Raw genomic sequence first — 23,976 nt, forward strand, 5'->3', positions numbered from 1 at the left:
AAAGAAATATCTATGACGAAGGTTGCAAGTGTGTCAACCAGGTGCAATAGTTCCATCTGCTGGTGAAGTTATTACTAACACTAACAATTCCACTTGTTCACGAAACTGTGAATATTTTTGATGAGTTTTCATCGCCTTCTGGGGGTGGCCTATGTCACAAAAAATTGAACTCAGGAGAAAAATAAGAGTAGCCTACAAAAGCAAGTAAAAAAAGGGTAATTATTTAGAAATCACACGTATGTTGTAAACTAACCTCTTGTGTCTCTACTGGCCTTCACGAAAAAATTGATTTCGGTTTTATTTCTGTATTGGTTCAGACCTAAAAACGCCAAAATTAATTTGTTTTTTTTTCACATATATTTGTTCTGCAAGTAACGTTAAAAATGTGTTTTAGCCGATATGAAAAGTATAAATAAAAACGTTGAAATTCTAAATATTTGTTCTACATTTAAACAACGATACCACGTTTACAAAAAAAAGAGTTTAGGAATACATAGCCTCATTCTAGACGAGAATGACGTTAGAGACTTTTATTTTGAAATGTCAAACGTCCGGCGAAAATAAAACATAATTTCTTCTTTCACACCCATGTAATTGCCCCTACACAAGGCTGACTTTGTTGTGGTTCAGTCGTGTATGTAAGAGCGAGGTTTCACGTCGCTCACTTTTAGCTCTGCGATCAGAGATCGCTCGATTCTATCGTAAAGCAGCAGTTTCAGCGCGAAACAGTCCTCTGGCGCACTTCACAGACATGGCAGCCGCGACCGTGGCTGAAGCGGACCCGGTGGAGAGCGATGGAGCTGCCGCTTCCTTTCCGGATCTACGCGATCCAGGTTGGAATGATTCGCAGCTTCGGCAGTATACTTTTCAAACAAGACAGATACCACGACTTTCGCACATGGATCCACGCGCCGAGATGTTAATAAATAACGAGGTGAGTTTATCTCGGGTTGCAATATAATGCATTATAATGCGAAAGATGGAGGAGCTGCTTCTAGCATTACTCGCAGAAGGGATGGCTAACTCAAACTCAAGCAGACAGTCAAACCCCTGGGTTAACTTGATATCATAAATCTGGTGTTAAAACGTACTCATGTACTTGCCAGAAGATTGCCCATTCATAACATCAGCTCTTATGATCTAAAGTTATTATTAGAAGCAATAGTTATTAAGTTACTGCGGGATGGGCTTAAGTTGTAGCAGATCAATTAGCAGGCTATGTTATATGTAGAATTCAAGCAGATATTAATTGTGTATAAACGATAAAGTTAAACTGCAACGTTTCACTATGTCAGTATGACAGCAAGGTGCAATGCATATTAATATATTTATTGCTAAAACATTAAAACAACTAAAATGTACTATAGTTTGGGCAATGTTACACCTATTCACATACTTTTACTTGATTAAATATCAAAAATACTTTATTTATAGTAAGTAGAGCATATTGAGAACAGTGGACATTTCAGGCCCTTTGCAACTAACGTTACACTAAACTACACAATAAAAACAACGCAAAATTAATAAATAAAAGTTCATCTGTAATATCTCATATACAATAAAGTATGATACAAAGTCAAAAATGCAAGACTTTACAGTGGAATTGTTTTGTAACGAGAAAGCGAGTTTGCTGCTGTTTTGACGTCTGTAACGTTATCATGTATGTAAACAATGCCAGCCGACTCTTAGACGTATGTCAGTATTTATAAATACATGAAACGAAATGCATTGTTTAAACATGCTGCTAACAGTGGTGTTGTCTAAATACATAATGGGTTGTGCAACACATATTTTTTAATAACATGTGTAGTTATAAATAATGCGTGATGCTGTGGGTTTATTGTATTGGTGTAGCTGCAGCGGATGGCCGCGCGCGTGCTGGAACGGCGTACGTTCTTCTAGTCACGTAGCACTTGTCATTTTTTTCATAGTGAAGCGTCTGCATTATTTCATGCAAGTTAAATTTGACGCAGAGCGTTATAGGATTCAGGCAGTATTGTGCATTTCTGCTTCTGCAAATAAGTGTTTAATGTTTAATTGAAGTATTCGCCTTTAAAAACATGCAGTAAACTTAAAGGAGACTATGCGTACTGAATGCAGAACTGCAGATGACCCGCCCAAATATACACCAATTTAAACATTAAGCTGTGCGTTTAACACTCAATTAAACTGTTTTTTTAAGTGTTTTCTTATTTTGTGCATATGATAATACTTTTCAAGATTTTAGATGTTTTATTATCTTTCTTAGGAGCCTGTTGTGTTAACAGACACAAGCTTGGTATACCCCGCTCTGAAATGGGACATACCCTACTTGCAAGAGAACATTGGCAATGGGGACTTCTCTGTTTACATAGCAGAAAATCACAAATTCTTGTATTATGACGAGAAGAAAATGGTGAACTTTGAGGACTTTGTGCCCAAGTCTCGTCGAGTAGAAATGAAATTTTCAGAGTTTGTGGACAAGATGCATCAAACAGAAGAGCAAGGTGGAAAAGAAAGGTATGTCATGTTTTCATGTATATTCCTTTTATGAATTATTAGTGTTTAATATTTTTAATGATATCACCAAAATAATGCAGTCTGTGGTGGTAGCCCTTATTTGTCTAAAGAGGCAAATAATTGTTTGCCTAACTTATATTGAGCCTGTCATCAAAACAAAAATGATCTTTGAATTTTTTTAAATGAAAAAGTCCCATTTGTTTATGGATTTGAGTTATTTTCATTGACATGAACATGAATATATGTCATGTTCTGAATAAGTGTTGAGATGCATGAAATCCAATCCAGAAAATGAAATGACTGAGCAGTAACTTCAGGCAACGGGTGTCCAGCCCACATCTCTGACCTTTTAGTGTAGTACTTTGGTAGCTTTACCCCTTATATCATTTACAGTCATCTTGTTTCTGTCCCTTTGACCGGAGTAAATAAGAGCAACAAGAATATTCAGTTAGCTAGAGAATAGAGTTGGGATGTAAAGCACTACATGACATTAGGACTGTTTAATGATTAATTGCATCTAGAATTAAAGTTTGTGCTTACTAGGTAAGCCAACTTTGTCACTATAGAATACGGAACAAAAATCTGACCTGTGCAGCTGTGCTAATTAGCATATCCATGACATAATCATGTAGTATTTGAGTCTCTGAATGGTTTCATACATTACTGTACAGTATTTTAATACAACTAAATGCCTAATAAAGCCATCTCTGTTGACAACCCTTGTGCTTACATAATATATCTCTGTGTACTGTGCATATTTATTTTTTAGTTATAAACACATACAAGTACGCATGCATATATTTAGAAATATTTGCATTCATATATTTATATATAATTTAATTATATTTAAACTTTTATTCTAGATTTATTGGGATACTTCAGCCAAGAAACAAAATTTGCCCATGTTTTATACACACTCAAGGTATCCTAACTGAATATCACTTTCTTCATGAAGAATATTGCAGTAGGAGTTATAATAAAATGTATCATTTTACTTCCGAGCGGTAGAATTGGAGTGAATGGGGTCTTGTTTTTCCGGCAAATGACGGTGAAACTTCTGGTTCATGTGCACCCGAGGGACAGCGGATTCTTCAAGAAGAAAGTCATATTCAGTTAGGATGCCTTGAGGATGAGTAAAACATGGGGATATTTTGCTGTTAGATATAGGGATATTGTGAATTGACTTTCTCCATTGATTTATTTGCAGGGTGTACTTGCAGCAAACTCTGAATGATACTGTAGGCCGAAAAATAGTGGTGGATTTCCTTGGATTCAATTGGAACTGGATTAACAAACAGCAAGCTAAACGAAACTGGGGACCTCTGACCTCAAATCTATTGCTCATCGGAATGGAAGGTATAGTTTTACTGCACTTTATTCCAGATCCAAATTATTACCATTCTCATTTAAAATAGTTAAAACACATACTAGATAGCCCAATCTTTTTATTGAGTTTTGAGTAAAATTTCCCTTTTGGAGATATCTGGGTTTGTTCATTCATTCTGCCTGTCTTTGTTTTTAAGCTAATAAATCAGCAGTGCATTGACGGTCATCAAATTTTTTGTGTTTGTTTATCCTCTCAAAATGTCAAAAGGCAACGTGACACCGGCACACTATGATGAGCAACAGAATTTCTTTGCACAAGTTAAAGGATATAAGAGGTGCATCCTCTTTCCTCCTGATCAGTTCGACTGCCTCTATCCATACCCTGTTCATCATCCATGTGACAGACAGAGTCAGGTATTATATGTTTGATAGCAGCCCAGGCCAGTGGTTCTTAGAATAGTCTGCATGACATTGGAAATGTGCAATCATAATTTTTTATGGTTTATTTTACTGGTTGTGTTTGCAATATTAATGTAAGGTGTCTTTGGTCCATCATCTGTGTTTCACTTCGGGAGTGCCTTTTTCAAAATATGTTTTTATGCCGTTTTATTATTATTATTAGTTTCTAAAAGGTGTACATAGCATTTGCATGTGCAGTGTAAGATTAGCAAAAATGTAAATCATTTTGCAAGCATAAAATAAAGTTTTGCATAGACTAGGTAAAAATTTTTTAAATTCTACTTCAATTTGCATGAGTGTAAATTTAGCAGAACTATACATTTTTAAGTTATTTAGCTGTGGTTTGTGCATTTTACTGCAAATTGATTGTTGTATAAAAACAGATGTTGCATTTAGAAAAAACACTAGCAGCAGACTGACAGTTGAAAGGGAAGGGTTAAGGGATGTTCTGCCCAAGCCATTTTATTTAGTCCTTTCGGGGCAGAAGTGCATTTTCAGATTTTAACCGAGGATTATGAGGCTACATGAATTTTAAAAAGAAAATTACCCACAATGATGAGCTATTTACTATAAACATCTGCAATATTTCATGAAAAAATAAGAATTTTAATTTCACTAGAAATATAATCAATTTTAGCATTATTTTGCTATAGGTTGATTTTGAAAATCCTGATTTTGACAAGTTTCCTCATTTCAAAAACGCCGTTGGATATGAGGCGGTTTTGGGACCTGGTGATGTTCTATATATCCCAATGTATTGGTAAGAGTTTCTTGTTTAATATTCTTAGATCACAAAGTTTTTTTTTGTTAACAAGCTTTCACTACTATACATGAAAAGATAACGCTAAGCCGTATATAGGTGAGGTTGAGGTTTACTTTTACAGAATTCTTAACACAAATATAATTGGGAAGTATTTGATATACTGTTGAAAATCATTCAAATAGAAATAAAGTGACCCAGCTGGTGTTGGCCGCTTTTCAGTAGAGGGCTTCATTTATCTGGCCTCTATGTCTACACGGAGTGCTGACTTACTTTCAAGCCTGTGAGAGTGACTCAACCATGACTGTTTCCTCTTCCAACTCCTTGCTTCTCCTAGTCACTGGAGGGCAAAATGATGCAACCAGCTGTGTGATTCTACAGTCCATAATATTTCACAATACCTGTCTGAGAGCGAACATCTTCCCTCCTGTTGTAAGGCCTAGATTATTTGAATTAGAGGGCTTGTTTCCGCTTTCCCTAAACCAGTGTTTCTCAAACGTTTTTGGATTAACGCGTACCCCCATTTGAGAACCACTGCCCTCTTTCAAGTGATTGTGCTGTAGGGTTTTATTAATACTCATTTCTAGATCTTTAAATATCACTAAAGCTTAACAAGATAATATGTGTTTACATTTTTACTCTTCAAGGTGGCATCACATAGAGTCCCTGTTAAATGGAGGAGTAACCATCACAGTGAACTTCTGGTACAAGGTACGTTTTTTTCATCTCGACCATACGTCTGTGTGCGTTGAGGATCTTTTACTAATACTGCACAAAATATTTCCAGGGTGCACCGACTCCAAAGAGGATAGAGTACCCATTGAAAGCTCATCAGAAGGTGGCCATTATGAGAAACATAGAGAAGATGTTGGGAGAGGCCTTGGGGGACCCGCATGAGGTACAGAGAAATGGAACAGTCAATCAAATTCTTTTCTTTTTTTAGTCACTAGATATGAATAATGCATTAAGGAATTCCCTTTGTATTTTGACCTTGACAATAACCTAATTACAAGTATATTTGTGGCTAACCTGCTTTTAACCCGAGTTAAATTGTGTGTGCCTATATTTGACTGTGACTAAAGCAAAAACTACCTTTTTTCATCTTTTGACTATTTCTACCATGCTATACGTACAGTTTGTAACAATTTTGCAGTTAATATCCAAAAACCACTTGGCCAGTGCTAAGTATTTTGTTCAGCCAAGTACTTACAATTATACAAGATCTGTATATGTATCGTCATATCCGTGTTCCCTTTGTTATCGCCTTTACTGACTTACAAACAGCATGACAACGGTGTTGTGTCCACAACAATGCGGAAGTAGTGTCTTGCGTCTAGCAAGCCGCTAGCTTGTTTTGAGCAGTCACTTATTTATGCATCGCAACATTAATAAAACTATATTACTTTACCTCATCCCCTAACATGATTTTTCGTTCCCGTCTGATTGATGGCTGTCAGCGGTGGAGTTGAAGACCACAGATCCAATCATTCCATGCTCCTTCACAGCTTCATCAAGCTACGCCATTGTTGTTGTTTTGATCGTGCGCCCTCTAGCTGCGATTTTTACAAACTGTAGCTTTAATTCGACATTTGCAGTTGTTCTAAATTTGGTATTAAGATTGAACCAGAATAATAGCAGTATATTTTATCTTGATTAATGTGTTTTTTCGACAGGTTGGTCCATTGCTGAACATGATGATCAAGGGCAGATATGATCATGGGCTGAGTTAATGGCCTGACCTGAACCTCTTTAGTCAGCTGCTAGAACAGTCTGTTTATACGTATGTGTGGATACAAGTATGCTTGTGTGTGTATATTCAGACTCTCAGACTCCAGTGCATGGCAGTATTTTGGCTGTTATAATGGCAGTCTGCCTTTTGTCTGCTTTTATTTACTGGGCCTGTTATCATTAGTTGGGTGTTGGTGTAAGGAGATTACCACTAGTGAGACGTCTTTATTTGATCTCTCCTTTATAAAATCCCTTATCCATTTGTGTGAAGCATTACATACTAATAGTCTAATGCATTAGCAGAACCTGTAAAGCACTTTTGACACCACCCAGAGCGCCTGTTGTCAGTTTTTGTCCCATGTTGGGAAGAAGAAGGTGCCATATAACATGATTAAACTCCTGTGGTTCTGAGTTGGCGAGATGAAATTGGCAGAGTGCCTCGAGCATATCCACCAAGGAGGTTCATTAACAACTTGAAACCTACAGTTGTTCCATTGAACTGTTTTGAACTGTCGATGCAAAATTTTTTTAGAAACCGTAATGACGGTGCTTGCTTTTCTCTCAATGTTTCTGTTAGGACAGAGGTAATGCAAAATGCAACAGACAGCCGAACTATGTTTTTAAACAGAAGTAATTTTCTGATCCTTTCGTACCCGACTCACTTTATTAAATTTTGCAATTGTAAAGGCATTTGTGATGATTTTTGTCTTTTCTTTTTTGCTTCAGTTTCTTGGTTTTCATGTACATGGTACAATTTCAGCCAGGATTTTAATTCTTTTTTTGCCAACTGTCTCTATCAAATGTTACTTGTAATTACATTTATTTTGATTTGAACTTGTAAAATTCTGATTTTATTAAAATTATTGTCTTTTTAGGAGATAATTTCTGTGTGGTATAAAGCTGAACGTTTTATTACATATGTTCAGGGAAACAAAAGAAGCAACACGCTGGTATATGACTTGCATTGTGCCAAAATCGTCCTCTGTACATGTTGGTATCATACCTGTGTTAAGTGTGGTTTGCTTCAGAATCAGTTGAGGTCAGTTAAACTGCCTTTATATTGCTTGTAACATCTTCACATTTGATTGTGACAATGTCAAAGTGTTCCTGTGTTTATCATGATTGTAGACATCTACCAATCATATACCAACTCATATTACTGGATAAACTAAGGTTAAATAAATAAACCGTAGCGCAGGACATTCTGGGAATGATTGTGTTGTTGCTTATAATTTTTTATAAAAAAGTAATTTATATTTTGTCTTTATAGAATAGGAGAAGGAGTCACAGGAGTAATCTTCTGAGTTTACTGGGGTGAAATGTTAGGAAGACAAGCCGATTGTTTCAAAAACTTACTGAATGATCTCTGTACTTATCTGCACTGATATCTGAGTGGCCTTTGAGTTACAATTGTACTGAAAGAATCTGCTTGTAGTCCTTAAATAAAAAAAAATCACACATTTGTGTCTTCAAAAGTTTAGGCTTATATTTTAGCATATTGCTTAAGGGATTCTTTATCCGAAAAAGACAATTCTGTTAACATTTACTTGCACTCAAGTTGTTACAAACCTGTAAAAATGTATTTGTTCTGTTGAACACGGAGATATTTGGAAAAATGTTATTAACTGACATTTCTGGGACATCATTGACTACGACAGTAGGAAAATTACAATGGTAGACAAAGATATGTCCCAGAAGTTTCAGTTGCTTTCTCTGTGTTTATCAGAACAAAGATATTTAAACAGATTAGGAATCAACTTGAGGGTGAGTAAAGGATGACAGAATCCATTTTTTGGTGGACTTTCCCTTTAACTTTAAAATGAATTATCCACAAAAAACTATTTTGACAACTATTAATGTCAGAAGAGACAAAACTGAGGAGACACAGTATTCTTAAAACATTAAAACTTTACTGGTTACTTTTAGAAACACGAATCAGTCCTTCAAAAATAATGTGAATATATTTGAATTTAATCACTGCACATTAGTTTCAGGGTCATGGTGGTACTGGAAGTGACTGGTAATGTTGACAGCTGAAACTGAGTCTCTATGCAATACATCACATGGTCAACAAGTAAACAAGAGTACTCCAAGCACAAACTATCTGCATAAAATACCAATGTAATATTGATATGACTCTACAGCTGTTCTTGAACACAAACCACATCCATTTCTAAAACTGCATAGACAGCAGAGTATACAGAACATAAAAACTAAATGATATATGCTTTTTGATCTATGCACATTTGTCAAATGTTGTTTTTTTACTTTAAGAGAAACCCCCAGTCACACAGACCCTGCTAGTCAATAATCTCGGGCAGGAACATATATATAATGTTTTATTTCTGCATATGAAAATAAAGATAGGATGCAAAATATAACACTGATGTTAATATGTTTTCCTGCCACTGAAAATGTGCTAAATTGGTTGATTTTAGAACAAAACAACCACTTAGCTTCATGTTTCACTGACTGTAATGATACTTTTTCAAACAAGGTTTGATTTAAAAAAAACTGTCAAATATAAATACTCCAGTGTTCTTAATGGGATAGTTAACCCAAAATTAAAAATCCTTCATCTCTTACTCACCTCCATGTCATTCCAAACCAGTATGTGCAGACTTTCTAATGCACAACACAAAAGAAGATATTTTGAAGAACCAAAAACATTAGCCCTCATTGACTTCTAATGTATTGACACAAAACAACCGAAACATTTCTGCAAATCTCGTCTTCTGTGTTTGACTGAAGAGAGTCATAAACAGGTTTTGAACAACATGGAGGTAAATAAATGATGTGAATTTAACTTTTTGGTCAAACTGTCACTAAGTATATTGCAATGTTTTAGTAAAAAAATACAGTTACATACAACCTGCAGGAGTTATACACAATACACAGCAGAACCTATTCCAATCCATCAAACTCTCAAGGAAACAAAAACTCGATCACCACTTAAATAAATGAACACTCATTTTGAACAAAGTAATATTAAATAAAAAACAAACCATTTGTTTCCAGTCATAGGTAAAGACAAAAGGATTGAATAAAAGATAATATGAATGGTCCATCAACAAGATGCTCATCATCAATGAAAACGATATTTGCGTGCTGGTTTGAGACTGACGTAGGTCTTCTTCATATCTTCAGTTTCGTCTTTCTTGACTAGATGGTAGCGTTCCCCCTTTGTGGTGACCACTTGACTTCCATGGTAGCGCACCAGTTTCTTAGGGGCCTGCAGATAACCAAACAGACAGAGATAAAAAAATATAAATATATATACCCACCTAATATACACTGCCTGTCCACACTCTAATATTTCGCTGGACCACCTATAGCTTTGATTACGGCATGCATTCACTGTGGCATCGTTTCGAAAAAGCTTTTGAAATGTCCAGAATGTCAATTTTTTCCCGTCCAGAGTTACATTACTTTTTTGGCAAGATCTTGTATTGATGATGGGAAAGATGCTGCGCAAGGTCTTCACCACTACATCCCAAAGATTCTCAATGGGGTTAAGGTTTGGACTCTGTGGTGGCCAATCCATGTGTGAAAATGATGTCTCATACTCCCTGAACCACTCTTTTACAATTTGAGCCTGATGAATCCTTGCATTGTCATCTTGGAATATATTCGTGGCATCAAAGAAGAAAGAACCCATTGATGGAATAACCTGGTCATTCTGTATATTCAGGTAGTCAGCTGACCTCATTACTTCGGCACTTGACGTTGCTGAACCTAGACCTCCAATCCAATGGGAGGCTCTTACCTATTTGCTTAGTTAAATCTAGGTAGTGACTTTTTTTGGAAGGGCAGTGTATTTAATCTTTGATAAGCAACGGAAATAATTTATTTCTTCATGATTGCATGGCAAACAAAGATTAAACCATTTGAAATCATATACTGTTTATTGAAACTCAATAAAAACTTCTTTAGAAAATTAAACAAAAGACTCACATCCTTTGGAGTGACTGGTCTGTGTACTTTTTTATCTTCTTCATTGTCAACCAGCATGTACCTGTAGGAGTTTAAAAACGTAGAAATAATGTTTTGCATTTAATATAACAATTGTGATTTCTGAATTATGTTTGTGAAACAGTATAAGAGGAATCATGGTGGTTTTAATAAAGCTCACTTTTCTAAAATGCTTGCTTTAAGTTTCTGATCAACTTCAGCAGATACAGCCTTCCCTTGGTTTCCCTGAAAATATAACATTTAAGAAGGCATTTACACACAAACTACAACATATCCTCATACTGTAACAGGTAAAACATATCTTGTGATTATAACTTTGTGAACTCACGTCGAGAGAGGGAGGACACTTAAGCTGGATATCTCCCTCAATAATAAGGCGAACAGCTTCTTCCATATCTCCTTTAGCAATGGACAACGCACTTCTGGCCTCAGTCACACTACATTTGGGAAACATCTCAAGAAGATGCTGCTCCTGGTTATGCCAAACAGATTTAGTCACCTGAAAACATCCCCAAACAGACATCCATTTGTATAAATTGCATCTCCAAGTATGATTCTGTGAAATCCATGACAGTTTAATATAAATGTCTAGATAGGAACATTGTGATTAAAAAGTACCTCTGTAGCTGTCGCTTCCTCCGCTTGTGATGGGAGGCTGTGGGACTTTCTCTTGAGTGTTCCGGGATAATGGCAGATCTTTCTGACAAAGGAAATGTATTCTCTTCTTTTTTAACCTCCTCAGATTCTTAATGTACAATGCAAAGAAAAAAACATATATTTTTCTAAAGCAATCCAATCACAGTGTTTCCGTGACAATATCTAAAAAGACACAGTATTTGTTATGAGAGGTAACAGTTACCTGCGTCCCGTGCGGAAGCCAACTTGGATGCCAGATTAAACATCATCTCGCAAACTTTAACACTGTAAGCAAGAGTGGCTCAATAAGCGAAATTTACCCTTTAAAAACATTACAAGATTTTCCATGCACAGAATTATTGTAATTATAACACTTTTAGTTGGGTCCTTTGGGTCAAATCAACCAATTTTTTTATATTTCCCCGGCTACATTTTTTTTACAGATGAAAGACCAACATCTGGAGTGATGTCCAAAAAATTATGAAATGCCATAGATGAATAGTAATTAAGTAATCAGTTAATTTGTAGAGGAAGGAAAAATGTAAATTTTCAACTGAAATTTTGAGCCATATTAGAGGGGGTAAAAATTTGATGAGAAATATGCCAGCATCATAATTTTATTTTTACTCAGAGATCATTTATATATTTGTAAATATGTTCATTTTAGCAATCGTTGATGCATTTTATGCCAATGGTGAAAGCTTATTTTTACAAAATGTGCATGCCTGTATCTCCCGAACTCTTAGAGATACCTTAATGTTCTTTTATATTCTTGTAATTGACCAAAGCCCTATACGCTTTAGTCCTAGAGAAATACGGATCTAAATGTAGGTCATTTACAAAAAATCTGTCACTTAATTTCAGATGTAAATATTCACCACATTTGACATGAATGCCAACTTTCATCAGTTTTCCAGCATCTTCAAAATGTAATTCATTTCGAAGATTATGACAAACGGAGAAATTCCTTACATCACCTGTCCTCGGGCCATAATTAAAAACATCCCTTTATCAAAATTTCCCTATAACTCAAAGAAATATAGAATATTTTTACACCCTCTAATATGGCTCCACATTTCAGACATTTTTACCTCCCTCAACATTTTAATTGATAACTAAATAACTATTAATCTGTGGCATTTCATCATTTTTTCAACATCACTCCAGGTCTTGCTTATATAAAAATAGTAGTAGAAAAAATTGAGCCGGGGGCTTCCGGTTGAGTTGACACAGATTGACCCAGTTGTATTATTTTAGTAGGATTAAAATGTGACACAACACTAAAAAGGCTACCTGTCAATATGAGAAAAACCAGGAATGTAGGCTTCCAGCATTTCAACAAACACCTCCACATCAAAGTTTTCCTCCACGCTATCTTGGGATCCCAAATCTTCTAGCACCCCAGTGATGTATGACAAAATCACATCATCTAGAGAGCTATTGATAGAAAAAAATAGAACTCAATTTAAAGATTTGCACAGAACAGTAAAACTTTATTTAAACACTGTGAATTGACACACCCTTACCTGAGGTCTGCTTGAGGTATAAAGGACCGAATGAACTCGTAAAGTGCATCTTGGATGATTTTCTGGATGTCCATCTTAACAGAAATCAGTCCAAAAAGACAGAAGGGGAACAAAGAAGCAAATGAAAACTTGTTTAGGAGCCCATTTGAGTTTCGCCACAAAGCAGAGATTTAAGGTAACGCATTTGACAATGAAACAAGACACCGATGAAAACATTTGATAATAACTTATTTATTTTAGTATTTAAACAAACAACTAAAAAATATACGAGTCAGCATAATGTTGACTTTCATCATTTGCAAATTCTGCATTAGTTACAATCTTCTAATTCATAATGTTTGCACGCAAGGCCGCTTGAAATTTTACAAACATCGTCTAAAGAGCCGAGTCTATAATGCACCTCACTGTATGCAAAATCAATACCGAATTGATGCGCATTACGCTCATCTTTTTACACACTTGTGCGAAAACAACAACACACTTTAAACGCTTGCATAACGGTACCAAATGCACCTGATCTGCACAACTGGTACAGCTAGCAGGCTTTGTGAACTCCACTAAATATTCAATTTCATGATCATTATAAAAACCCTTCGACAAAACATGCATTTGTCTACTGTTAAATAAATGTATCTGACACCGATATGACGGGTTGTTTACTGTTGCTCAGTGGGTTAGCCGATTGCTAGCTACTAGCACCCATAACCTGCGCACGGGCCTTTTCATGATCGTCTTACCTTTCAGATAAAATCGCAAGCCCAAAAGAACACAAAGACAAATCGAGGGCTAAAATATATGTCCTAAACAAGATGACAACAAATCTTCAAATGTTTAGCTAATTCATTAACCCTGCGCGCGGTCGCAGATGTTTAAAACCAGTGACGTCATATCCGCTTAAATGTAAACACACCCTCGTGTCATTGTTGTGATTGTCAAAACAGTTCGTCACACACACATATAATGCTGTTTGTGCGTTTGTTTACTGTAAAATGCACCATATCTTAACATTATATAAATCAAGGTGTCTCACGGAAACAAATATTACAAATGACGTTAGTTGCTGACGCGCAAAGTGCTGTTGTGTAACTGAAATCAAATGTGCTTTGTGATTGTTATCGTGTGACGTATGTTGCGAATGAACAGAGGAACATTGTATTGATAGGCAGTGGTACTGTCTGTGGTGTTTTGTTGATCTTTTATAATGCCCCACATACATCATCATTTGTTAGACCACATACAAGGGATGAATAGTGCTCTAGTGGTTTCTGGTGGTTCAATGTTATTACACAAGTGTATGCTGTCACGCCTCCTGATTACAAATTGGTTTCATAGATGTTTAGCGCTGCATAATTAATGCTTCATCATGCCTGTGTGTTTTATCCGGCTGCACTGTTTCATTAGTTAGTGCGGGAAATACAGTACATGAGGCTGATAATGAGCAGAGGAGAATGACTTCTCATCCTGGCTGGACTCTATTTAACCCTCTTGGGTCAGTGGCATGTGGAATTGTCTTACAAATTGAATGCATGAATGGTACCCATAGTCATTTTCCTATATTTAAGTACATACACTGTATGTTCTTTTAGACTTCATTAACAAATCACTTATTAGGTTGACAAAAATAAGGGTTACATTTTAGCTGTTACCTTTTATACATCCATCCATCCATCCATTTTCTACCGCTTATCCGAACTACCTCGGGTCACGGGGAGCCTGCGCCTATCTCAGGAGTCATCGGGCATCAAGGCCCTTTTATACATATGGTATATAAATATATTGTTCAAATTTGTTGATTTTTACTTCAAAAAAGGCTTACCGGTAAGAGGATTATATTATTGCAGGTACATTAGAGCTTGTTCAGTATTGTCTATAGCTGTATGGTTACTGGGTTAGGTAAGCCTGCATGGCTTCAATCAAATGGTATTTCTATAGCACATGCTTTATAGTTTTTAACAAATTAAATAGAAGGATCATTTTCCTGTTGACATTTAGAGAGATCATAAATATCAAGGCATATTGTTCCACTTGGTCTAAATTCTAACACTGAGAATGATCTGTAGCCTGTATAGGATCTGCAGGTTGGATTGTTCAGGTGGGCCGATACTCTTTTCAGCTAAATTTATAAAAGGAAAGAAATATTAATACTAATATTGCATATTAATACGGAAAATACATTAATTGCAGAACAGCAAATACATATTTTTATTTTTTCGATTTTTGTCTCGCATATAGTTACTGAGATATAGCCCTTGAATTTATCCTTTTGCAGTATTATGTTATTAGGGCCACACAACATGACACATTTGTAAGATTAATAATGCAAAACGTTCACTTTGTTATTGAAATATTGTCTGTATATGTAATTAAGTGAGACTTAAAAATTTGTTGTCGCAGTTGGACATATTTGTACTATTTAAATAGTCTCTGTGGTGGTCTTCACGTTATGAGCACTAGGTGGCGGCATTGAGTCATGTTACACGTTTCATCGTTGCAGCGATGCTTGCAAACAGAAACATTGAGGCACTTACGAAAAGGGATTCGGTGACCCATGATGATGTATGGCTACAAAAACACATGCAGTTTTTATGACGTTTACAGTAAATTATCAAGGCACATGTTTATTTCCTATCAATCTCTTTTTGCTAGAATAAAATGTATTTATCAATAACTACAATAATCCAACAATTTAAAAAGCAAATAATTTATTTTTTGTGTATATTATTTTAATACCTTTTCTTTACAAATGTAAATGGTTGTATTCAGGGTTGCATGGCACGGCTATGCAAAAGCTTTTCATGTTGCAACATAAGTACAGGTTGTTAGTTGATTTTCGCTGCCCGGGGCAATATAATAGTCGTTCTAGTCACTAGTCTTGCTGTTTATTTTCTTTTTTTGTTGTTACTGACACAAGATAACTATTTTCCAGTTGAAGGCACGATGTGGCCCATCTGCCATTGTGTCAAAACCCTTGTGCTTATGGTGGGCCACAGAGACACTGAAACAGCAGAGACCATTGTCTCATCAAGCACATCCCGTAACTGTGCTGAGCTTTAACATACTAAATGCAACACAATGCACATACAGTACATATGTTGTGACACTATATTACCATCCCTAGTGTTTGTTAAACACACACCGTTGTTGCCCTGGGCACCCGGAAAACAGATGTGAAATTAACAGCCTACAGCTGTATCATAAAAATTTGTGTTATACGTTGATTATCTAAAGTTTCTGGTAAATTTCTCTCTATTCTGTATGTTGTAAATGTCCTTTTATCAAAAAATAAGTATTCAATGCGGTTTTCATTTTGACTGCAGTTATGTGTATTTTATCATTATAAAAACTTTTAGGCCAGATGTTTGATAACATGACTAGTATTATTTTTTAAGTTACTATTTCATTTAGTAGAAATCTATTAACATCACTATAAATCTGGTTTCGGTGCCTTCCTAAGAATAAATACACAATTACTTCTAGTTTAATTTATTTTATCAATGTCTTTTCTAAGGAAATAACCACATTTAAAACATTTCGTAATTAAAATATTAAAAAGTCATTAATGAGATTTCACTCATAGTTACTGGTATGCTCAAGCATGTCATTCAGCAGTGGAAGACCGCGATACACAATGTGCATATTGTGTTAAAAGAGAAAGATTTCCAATTGATCAGACACAATGGAAGGAGACTTGATCTCCGCTTTTGCAATTTCCTCTCCTTCGTTAGAGGTGCCAAACACAGTGCGAATAAATTTACTGCCAAATTAATTACCTTTTCCTCAACTTTAGACAATAATACCAGGAGCTGTCTGTCGGAACACATCTCTAATTATTTTATTAATGTTTGATTCACAGTTCAGGTAGAGCGGTTTCACATTTTTTATTAACTTTATTATACTTTGAAGTGAATGTGTTTTATTATATTCTATATTAGATGATTTTGAATTGAATTACCCAAGTGCCAAAATCAAATCAACAGATTTTTGTTTTCATCTCACAGATATTGATAAAAATTGAACAAATCTATTGTGTAATTGAAGCCACCGAGTATTATTAATGAGGTTTTTCAAGCTTTTCACAATTTTTCCTCTAACCCTCAAATGTGGAGATAAATGAATAGAATTTAATCACGCAACCAAACTGCTAAGGTGCTTTAAAGTTCACCATCACTTATGTGAAGGGAAAAGAATGTAAGGTTTAGCCTCAATTTTTGTTAGTTGATGTATTTGTACAACACATGCAGTTTCTTGATCTGTTCTGTACAATACTACGCAAAAAATGTAAATGCTCCAAAAAAAATATTCTTAATTCTGGTATACGAGACAATACGCAATACTAGTTATATAACGTTCGTTAAATTTAATATATCATTTACCATCCTCACTACTGAACTTTGAATTAGCAATGGTACATGTGTATCCTGGCAGGTTGTGATCCGGACACACTTAAGCTTTGTCCTTGAATACAATATGAAAGACTTGTAGCAGGAAACCCAATGTCACACAGTAGCATGCGTGCTGCAGGCATGACAAACGTTATTTAGACCTGCTTCTGTGGCAAGGGTATCAAGCTTGGGGGTCTGGAGCTGTATCAAGCCATCAGAGCTGGCTTATCCGGCCTCCTGCAAGGCAATGCTTGCCTTCCCGTCTGGCTCCTGCTTAGATCCTGTCTCAAGGAAATAGGCACCAGACTGGCCACTGCTCTCTAAGACCTGCCGTACACATAATTCAGTATTTTAATGTATTCTGATTTAGATGAGTCTGCTTATACTGATCTTAAGAAATATATTTTATAAGTGCACATACACACAGTACTACCAAAAAGCATTTAAATGCTTCAAGGGATTACCCAAAAATAGAAATTCAGTTTCACAAAAGAAGATATTTTGAGAAATGTGTCCATATTTTGGATGTCAATGGTGTCTAATGATGTTTGGTTACCAACATTCTTTAAAAGAATATATTTTGTGTTCTGCACAAGAAAAGTCATAAAAGTTTTGGCGTAATATGAGTGTGAGTAAATGATGAAAGAATTTAGATTTTTGGGTGAACTATCCCTTTAAGTCTTGTATGCCAGTGAATTATATTGCATTAGTTGCAATTTATCGAACCATCGGAAAACAACTTCCACTGTCATTCAAAAGTAAACAAATAGAACACTTTTCTTAGTCATTTTTTTAGCTAATTTTAAAGAAATGGTGTTATGGTGACTTTAAGTGGATGTAAATCAATCATGTCCCAATAAAACAATATACTTAAGAGACCAAAACAACATATTTAAAATTGAGTGGATACAAATTTATCAAAAATTAATTTGAAAGGTCAGCTTGTCCTATGAACTTCGCGTCTGTAAATCTAGTATAGAGTATACTGTATACATGTATATCACATTGTCTGTATATGACAGATATACGACAAAGCCGCCCAGAAAGCTGTAGTATGATATATGAAGTGCGTCATATAAAATAAACACCTTGTTTCGGGCTCATATCGCTTATCAGGCCTATATGTGCCATGACCCCAGCACTTAACTGGTTAAAGGGTGTCCGCAATCCATCTTCAGGACCCCCTGCATATTAACATTGATCTGTTGGAAATGAAGAACAGACGTGTGTTATCGTTTACAGTGGGAAATTTTTTCTTTTCGTGATAGATCTGAAGAGCAACATTTCTGACAAATGGCCTTTCTAATGTGTTTTGTTTTCAGTCAATAACGCGGCTCTTCTCCGGATTATGGATCAATAGAGGCAAACGCTCTGTGTGGTAAGACTTAAAATTGCTATTTTTTTGTTTTTCATCTTTTGTTTTGATCTAACAATGGTTCCTTTCTATCCCTTTGTAAAACTTTGGCTCCGGTACTTTGGTGCTTGTTTTTACACCCCTCTGCGTCTCTGACTGGAATATTTAGTGGTGGGTCGCCCGTATGGGGGGCTGGGGGTAGAGTTTTTACCAGTGAACATACATTTTTAGGACGGTTTCCAGAGCTTTTGGGTGTCTCTCATGTGTGAGACTGCTCAGTGGAGAGTAGACTCCCCTCGGTAGAAACATCTGTTGTAGAAGAGCCTGTCACATTTCCTTTTGTAGGCTCTGTCTCTTCCTCAGACTGAGCCTGTCATCAAGTTTGATCATTTGCGCGGCTCACAGAATATTGTAGCAGAATTGGGCATGCGTTCATGCAGTTGAGTAACTCTGCGTATACACTCTTTCTCCTTTGGATTTTAGAGGAGCGATGTTGTTTTTGTCACCGAGACAAAATAAGAAGAGTGAGATGTAATGAAAAGAATTCGTTTTTTTTGAAGCCACGCTTCTGAAGGTTAAATTGTGATTTAAATGCATTTTGCATATTATTTAAAGGGATAGTTCACTCAAAAATTAAAATTCTGTCATGGATTATTCTCTCTCTTGTTATTCCAAATCTCTATAAATTTCTTTGTTTGACTATGGTAGTCAATGGGGTCCAAGACTGTCTGATTACAAGCATTCTTCCAAATATCTTTCTCTTTGTTCATCCCTCGAGTAAATAATGACAGAATTTTTATCTTTGGGTGAACCATCCTATTAACATCAGATTTTTTTGTGGTCCTAAAGACCTAATGCGGTGGTTTTTAAACTGTGGTCCAAGTTGTTCATAAGTTGAATGGCATATCTAAGAAAAAGTAAATAAATAAAATCATTATAATTTTACGGAAAGCATCAATGTTGCTTAACATTGAACAATTGATTTAGTTTTCATTCATTTATGATTTTGCTTCTGTTGTTTCATTTTTAAATTATCAGTGTATCGCGAGAATATTACACTAAATTATAAATATACCTTTCACAAATATATTTGTGTTTTACTGTTATAGCAGTTTGCCACCTTAAATAGTTTGAGAACTCCTGAATTGTAAATCGTAATAATTCTGATTAATAATTTGAATTATTTATACAAATGATCAACAAAACACATTTTTTATCAAACTTTAATATTTTTATACTAAGGCTGAAAGTGATAGATGGGATGAACTTTATCAATTTACAGGTACAGCCAGTCTCATTCAGTTGCCCTTATCTCAAACTTTTCATAGATGATAAATCCATGTCTAAAATGGCCCGAGGGTGTCTCGTCTCTCAGGCAACACAGGAAATGTTTTTAGAGCAGCAGCAAAACAATGCTACAAGGCTTCTCACCTCCTTGTGTCTTTGGGTCAACTGCCATTTATCTTGTGTCAGAGAGCACCTTGTGATTCTTTATCTTATCTTGACATTAGAGCCACTTTAAATCATACCTTGGCCTGACTTTTATGCCACAAGAATAAATATGGCCAGACATGCATGTAAAGCAAAACACATAAATTTCAATTCTAATTCATTAGAGTATCTCAAATTTGGCTTTATTATGAATCAACTGTGCGGCTGTTTCAGACCATTCATTCATGTTCAATTGGTTCATAGCGAGGTATTGAAAAAGATTTTGTACAGCTTGTTGATATCCCTAATGAGCCTTTTTAATTCTGCGTTTTAGCTCAAACAAGCATCTGAACATTTTTGAAATTCAATAAGACATTGACAAGGGTTTCACTGGTACAAGTATTATTGACGCTTTAACAGTGACTTTATTGATAGCTCATGGTCCTCTCTGTACAGTTTCAGTTAGTATAATTGGATTTGATTTTTCACTCCTTTGTTTATTGTCGTTGTAAACGTGGCTTACTGTCAAGCGTTTATACGGCACGTGACAAAAAAAAGCATTAAGTGCACTGCTAAATATAGTGCCCACAAGTAGATTAGCTCAGCCAAACCTTTGCACATGGATGCACAGATGAATACCATGTTCACCTGCCTTCTATAAAGATAGTCTTGCTTATGAAAACGCGGGTTATTTCAGGACGAAAACACGCTCGGCTTCAGAGGAAGGGCCCCATGCCACTCTTGCCTGTCACCATATTGCTCATCTTGCACAGCGAGTGGAATTCCAGCTCTGGTCTCGCCGTCTCTCGCCAGTGTGTGTGTGTGTTTTGTTCAGAGACTGTGTTCCATTCTTCTAACTTTGTTCCATTGACTGAGTAGCCCCGAGTGAGCTATGAGAGACGCTGGCTTTCTGTGCCAAAGGTACGCTAGCATTACTGTCTGAAGAAAATAAAGCTTGCTGTTTCGCTTTGCTGCCACCAGATGCAATTCGCAGCATGACACACAGGCGGTAGACTCTGGGCTCTGCGCTTTGTGCTAAAAAATCGCAGGGTGCTTTCTGCTCAAAGCCCAGCGTTTTCGCTTGCAAATTATACATTTGTATCATTTTCTTGTTTTGTATTTTTCTTTTACTTATTGGAAAGACGAGAAATATGACTTCCACCGTGATACAGAAATACTTTTTGGTATTAAAGTGAGGGTTCTAAAATGCTTGTATCAAGACATTAGCTTTTTTCCGTAATTTTATTTTTTTCCATAATTAAAGATGTAATGAGTCTTGTCATCCAAATATAGTATTTATTGATCAAATGTTGGCTGCATTAGTGTTTGGGCTGTTTTCAAGTTCGCATTGTTCTTGCAGATTGACACATAATAATAAAAGATGATTACAAGTCTCTTATCTATCACAGACAATCCTTTGACACACTGTTGTTTTCCCATGGCCAATAACCAGATCACCTTTCCAGGCTCCCGCTCTGTACGGTTACGCACCTGTGCTATAAAACTCTGAAATGTTTGAGGTTCTCCCTTTCACAAAAGCAGTCGTAGCTTAGAGGACAGTTAAATGTGTTTGTCCAGCAAGTTGTTTTACGAGCCAGAGACTCAATTTTGTTTTATTGACATTAACCTGTACATTTATTTGTTTGCAGTTTTTGTGTAAAGGTATATTAAAATACAAGAACAATTTTGTATTGTTTTTATATACTTTAACTGTGAAAACTATTTAATGTGATTAAATCTGCAGACAAGCTGAGATCTTTGAAAAAAATTATGATTGTACTGGGCCAAAGTGATAAATGTGAATTCATCGGTGTAAAATTCAACTCATTCATTTTTTTGCGTTATTGTCGTCGTCTTCCGAGACAATTAATATTAAAGCTTCTTCAAGGTGAAAAGGCAGAGCGGCTTTTCCATGCCTCTGATTTAACAGTGAAGCCAATGTCATTTTCATATTGATTAATTATCTTCCCCTCTGATGTTCCAGCAATGAACTGGCCCCTTCTTTATCTCTCCGATACATTTTATCTGCCTCCACCATTCATGTACACATTTATTGAACGCGGAGACCTCGGGATTCATCTTTTGGCCACCATAGAAGCATAACTAATGGCGACATTAGAGCGGTTTTGTGAACGAGGCGACCGGATGCAGGTTAACCAAGCAAGAAATAATCTAGGATTTTATATCCTGCATGAACGAGCATAGGATATGCCAGGAATAAATTCATCCCCCAAAATAATTTGGGAGGGCGCTTCTTGAATGGGACGGTTTTTGGGGAGTCGGATTTTTGGCGCTGATATGAAAGCAACGGACTCTACACATGTGTGGCATTTGTGAGCAGATAATCGCTGTCAGTTTAATGTTCCGTCGAGGTCAAATGATCTATTTTGTCTCTGACCGCACGTCTAGACAGCTGCCGTTTAGAGCTCCGCCGTTCTTTGTGTGCATTGAAGGCCTGTTTCACTTCTCCTGCCCAAACAAGGAATTTTTTGAGGGGTTGACATTGCCACACAAGCTGTCCGTGGAATCCCCTTTAATTAAAGTGACATTTGAAGCTTTTCTCGGCCACTAATAAACCTGGAAACCCATTAAGATCTCCCTAATTACTCCGTTTGGGAGGAAGGAGAAACACATGGGCAGCCAGCACAGGGGTTAGCCCGCTGGCATTTGGCCCCAGAAGCTTAGCGGCACACAAAAGAAAACTGTCCCCTCGCTTACCCATCCCTCCCAGCTGAGCTCCGCTCCCCCTCGTGTTTTTGCTCGAGATGAATGGAACTATATGACATGTCAGTCTTAGAGCGTCCATTCATGAAGTTGAGGGAATGTGTGAATGAAGCCTCTTAATTAGAGAGTGGCCTTACTAAGTCACCTGACTCATCATTAAGATGGCATTAAGCGAGCCCTCTGTTTCAATACTGCCCGGGGAGGGAGAGTCTGACATGATGGTCCTCGAATGGTGAGGAAAGGAATAGCATGAAAGAATCTGTAAACGATATTATATATGAAATACATTTTACACGATTTGTACGTGTTTTTCACAGATCAAAGAGTAGATTCAGTCGGTCGAGGCCGCAATAACAAAACGCACGAGACTGAAACAAACAGACGACGAGGAAATTCTCTTATTGTCATTTCTCTGTGTGAAGCCCTAGTCTAAACAGCCTCTGGTGTTTTCTCCCCGAAGCTGGTACAAACAGGCTGATGTGTGTTTAGTGCATGTCCTCGACGGCAGATTAATGACATTAACGAAGTTTCCATTAGGCCAGGGATGGGGGGAGACAGGGGCGTCCATGCGGAAAGCCACATGACTGAAGCACTGATAAGAGAAAATGAAACACATCTCCGTGGGCCAAGAGGGGCCAGGAAATGCCACTCCAAATTAGCCGCCGGCCCAGTTTGTTGTTACTTCATTAGCCCAACAGCCTTGGGAAAAATAAAGAGGGAGGTTACGACCTCTCCTGTGTCCAAATGGGAGGCCCAAAAGAGAGCCTATCCAAAGTTTGCCTCTCTCGCTCTCGCTCCCTATCTAAAGACAGGTGGCTGGGAGGGATGTTCCTGGCACCAAACCAGAAATGACAAAAACCTCACTAGATAACAATTTATTTAGCGCTCAAACACAGGCCTGGGGATAGCCATCAGGTAGCTGGCCACTCAGCGCCAACGCGGACCAAGAAAGCCATCGGTGCGGAGCCGAGCGGCTCCCTTTGTTTCGTGTTTTAGCATGCGTAGGAGATATTTTTTTAAGGCTTAAGTTCCACAACTAAGCTTCTCGCGCAGAAAAAGCACTAGCGCCGACTAAAACCCGCACAACCTTAGCCTTGAGTTGTGATCGGGTTTCTGTGTTTTTGGGTCTGCATTAGCTTAGCATATTTGTGGAAAACAAACCCCCTGGAGGCATAGTGC

General features: G+C 36.7%; 2 protein-coding genes and 1 long non-coding RNA gene across 3 annotated transcripts in view; 2 read left to right on the forward strand and 1 right to left on the reverse strand.

The window, feature by feature from the left end:
- The first annotated feature begins 568 nt into the window (after window positions 1-568).
- On the forward strand, window positions 569-7,983 carry hif1an (hypoxia inducible factor 1 subunit alpha inhibitor). Its single transcript, XM_056760825.1, has 8 exons — window positions 569-934; window positions 2,249-2,499; window positions 3,707-3,855; window positions 4,094-4,239; window positions 4,938-5,044; window positions 5,692-5,755; window positions 5,832-5,942; window positions 6,718-7,983. The coding sequence occupies exons 1-8, from the start codon at window positions 752-754 to the stop codon at window positions 6,772-6,774; spliced, it is 1,068 nt and encodes a 355-aa protein (XP_056616803.1). The 5' UTR covers window positions 569-751; the 3' UTR covers window positions 6,775-7,983.
- Window positions 7,984-8,453: 470 nt separating this feature from the next.
- Window positions 8,454-14,260, reverse strand: cuedc2 (CUE domain containing 2). The gene is given in 10 exon segments (XM_056760832.1): window positions 8,454-10,004; window positions 10,727-10,787; window positions 10,905-10,969; window positions 11,073-11,243; window positions 11,363-11,427; window positions 11,430-11,489; window positions 11,604-11,665; window positions 12,674-12,817; window positions 12,907-12,980; window positions 13,644-14,260. Coding segments are annotated over 9 exon segments (849 nt in total). The 5' UTR covers window positions 13,644-14,260; the 3' UTR covers window positions 8,454-9,857.
- LOC130431689 (uncharacterized) overlaps window positions 12,951-23,976 on the forward strand; it is a 56,829-nt gene continuing 45,803 nt past the window's right edge. Inside the window, exons 1-2 of the long non-coding RNA XR_008908305.1 lie at window positions 12,951-13,081; window positions 18,611-18,666. This is a non-coding gene — a long non-coding RNA (uncharacterized LOC130431689). The remainder of the gene's footprint in view (window positions 13,082-18,610; window positions 18,667-23,976) is intronic.

The sequence above is a fragment of the Triplophysa dalaica genome, chromosome 11, assembly GCF_015846415.1.
Source record: "Triplophysa dalaica isolate WHDGS20190420 chromosome 11, ASM1584641v1, whole genome shotgun sequence".
In the NCBI taxonomy this organism is placed as follows: Eukaryota; Metazoa; Chordata; class Actinopteri; order Cypriniformes; family Nemacheilidae; genus Triplophysa; species Triplophysa dalaica.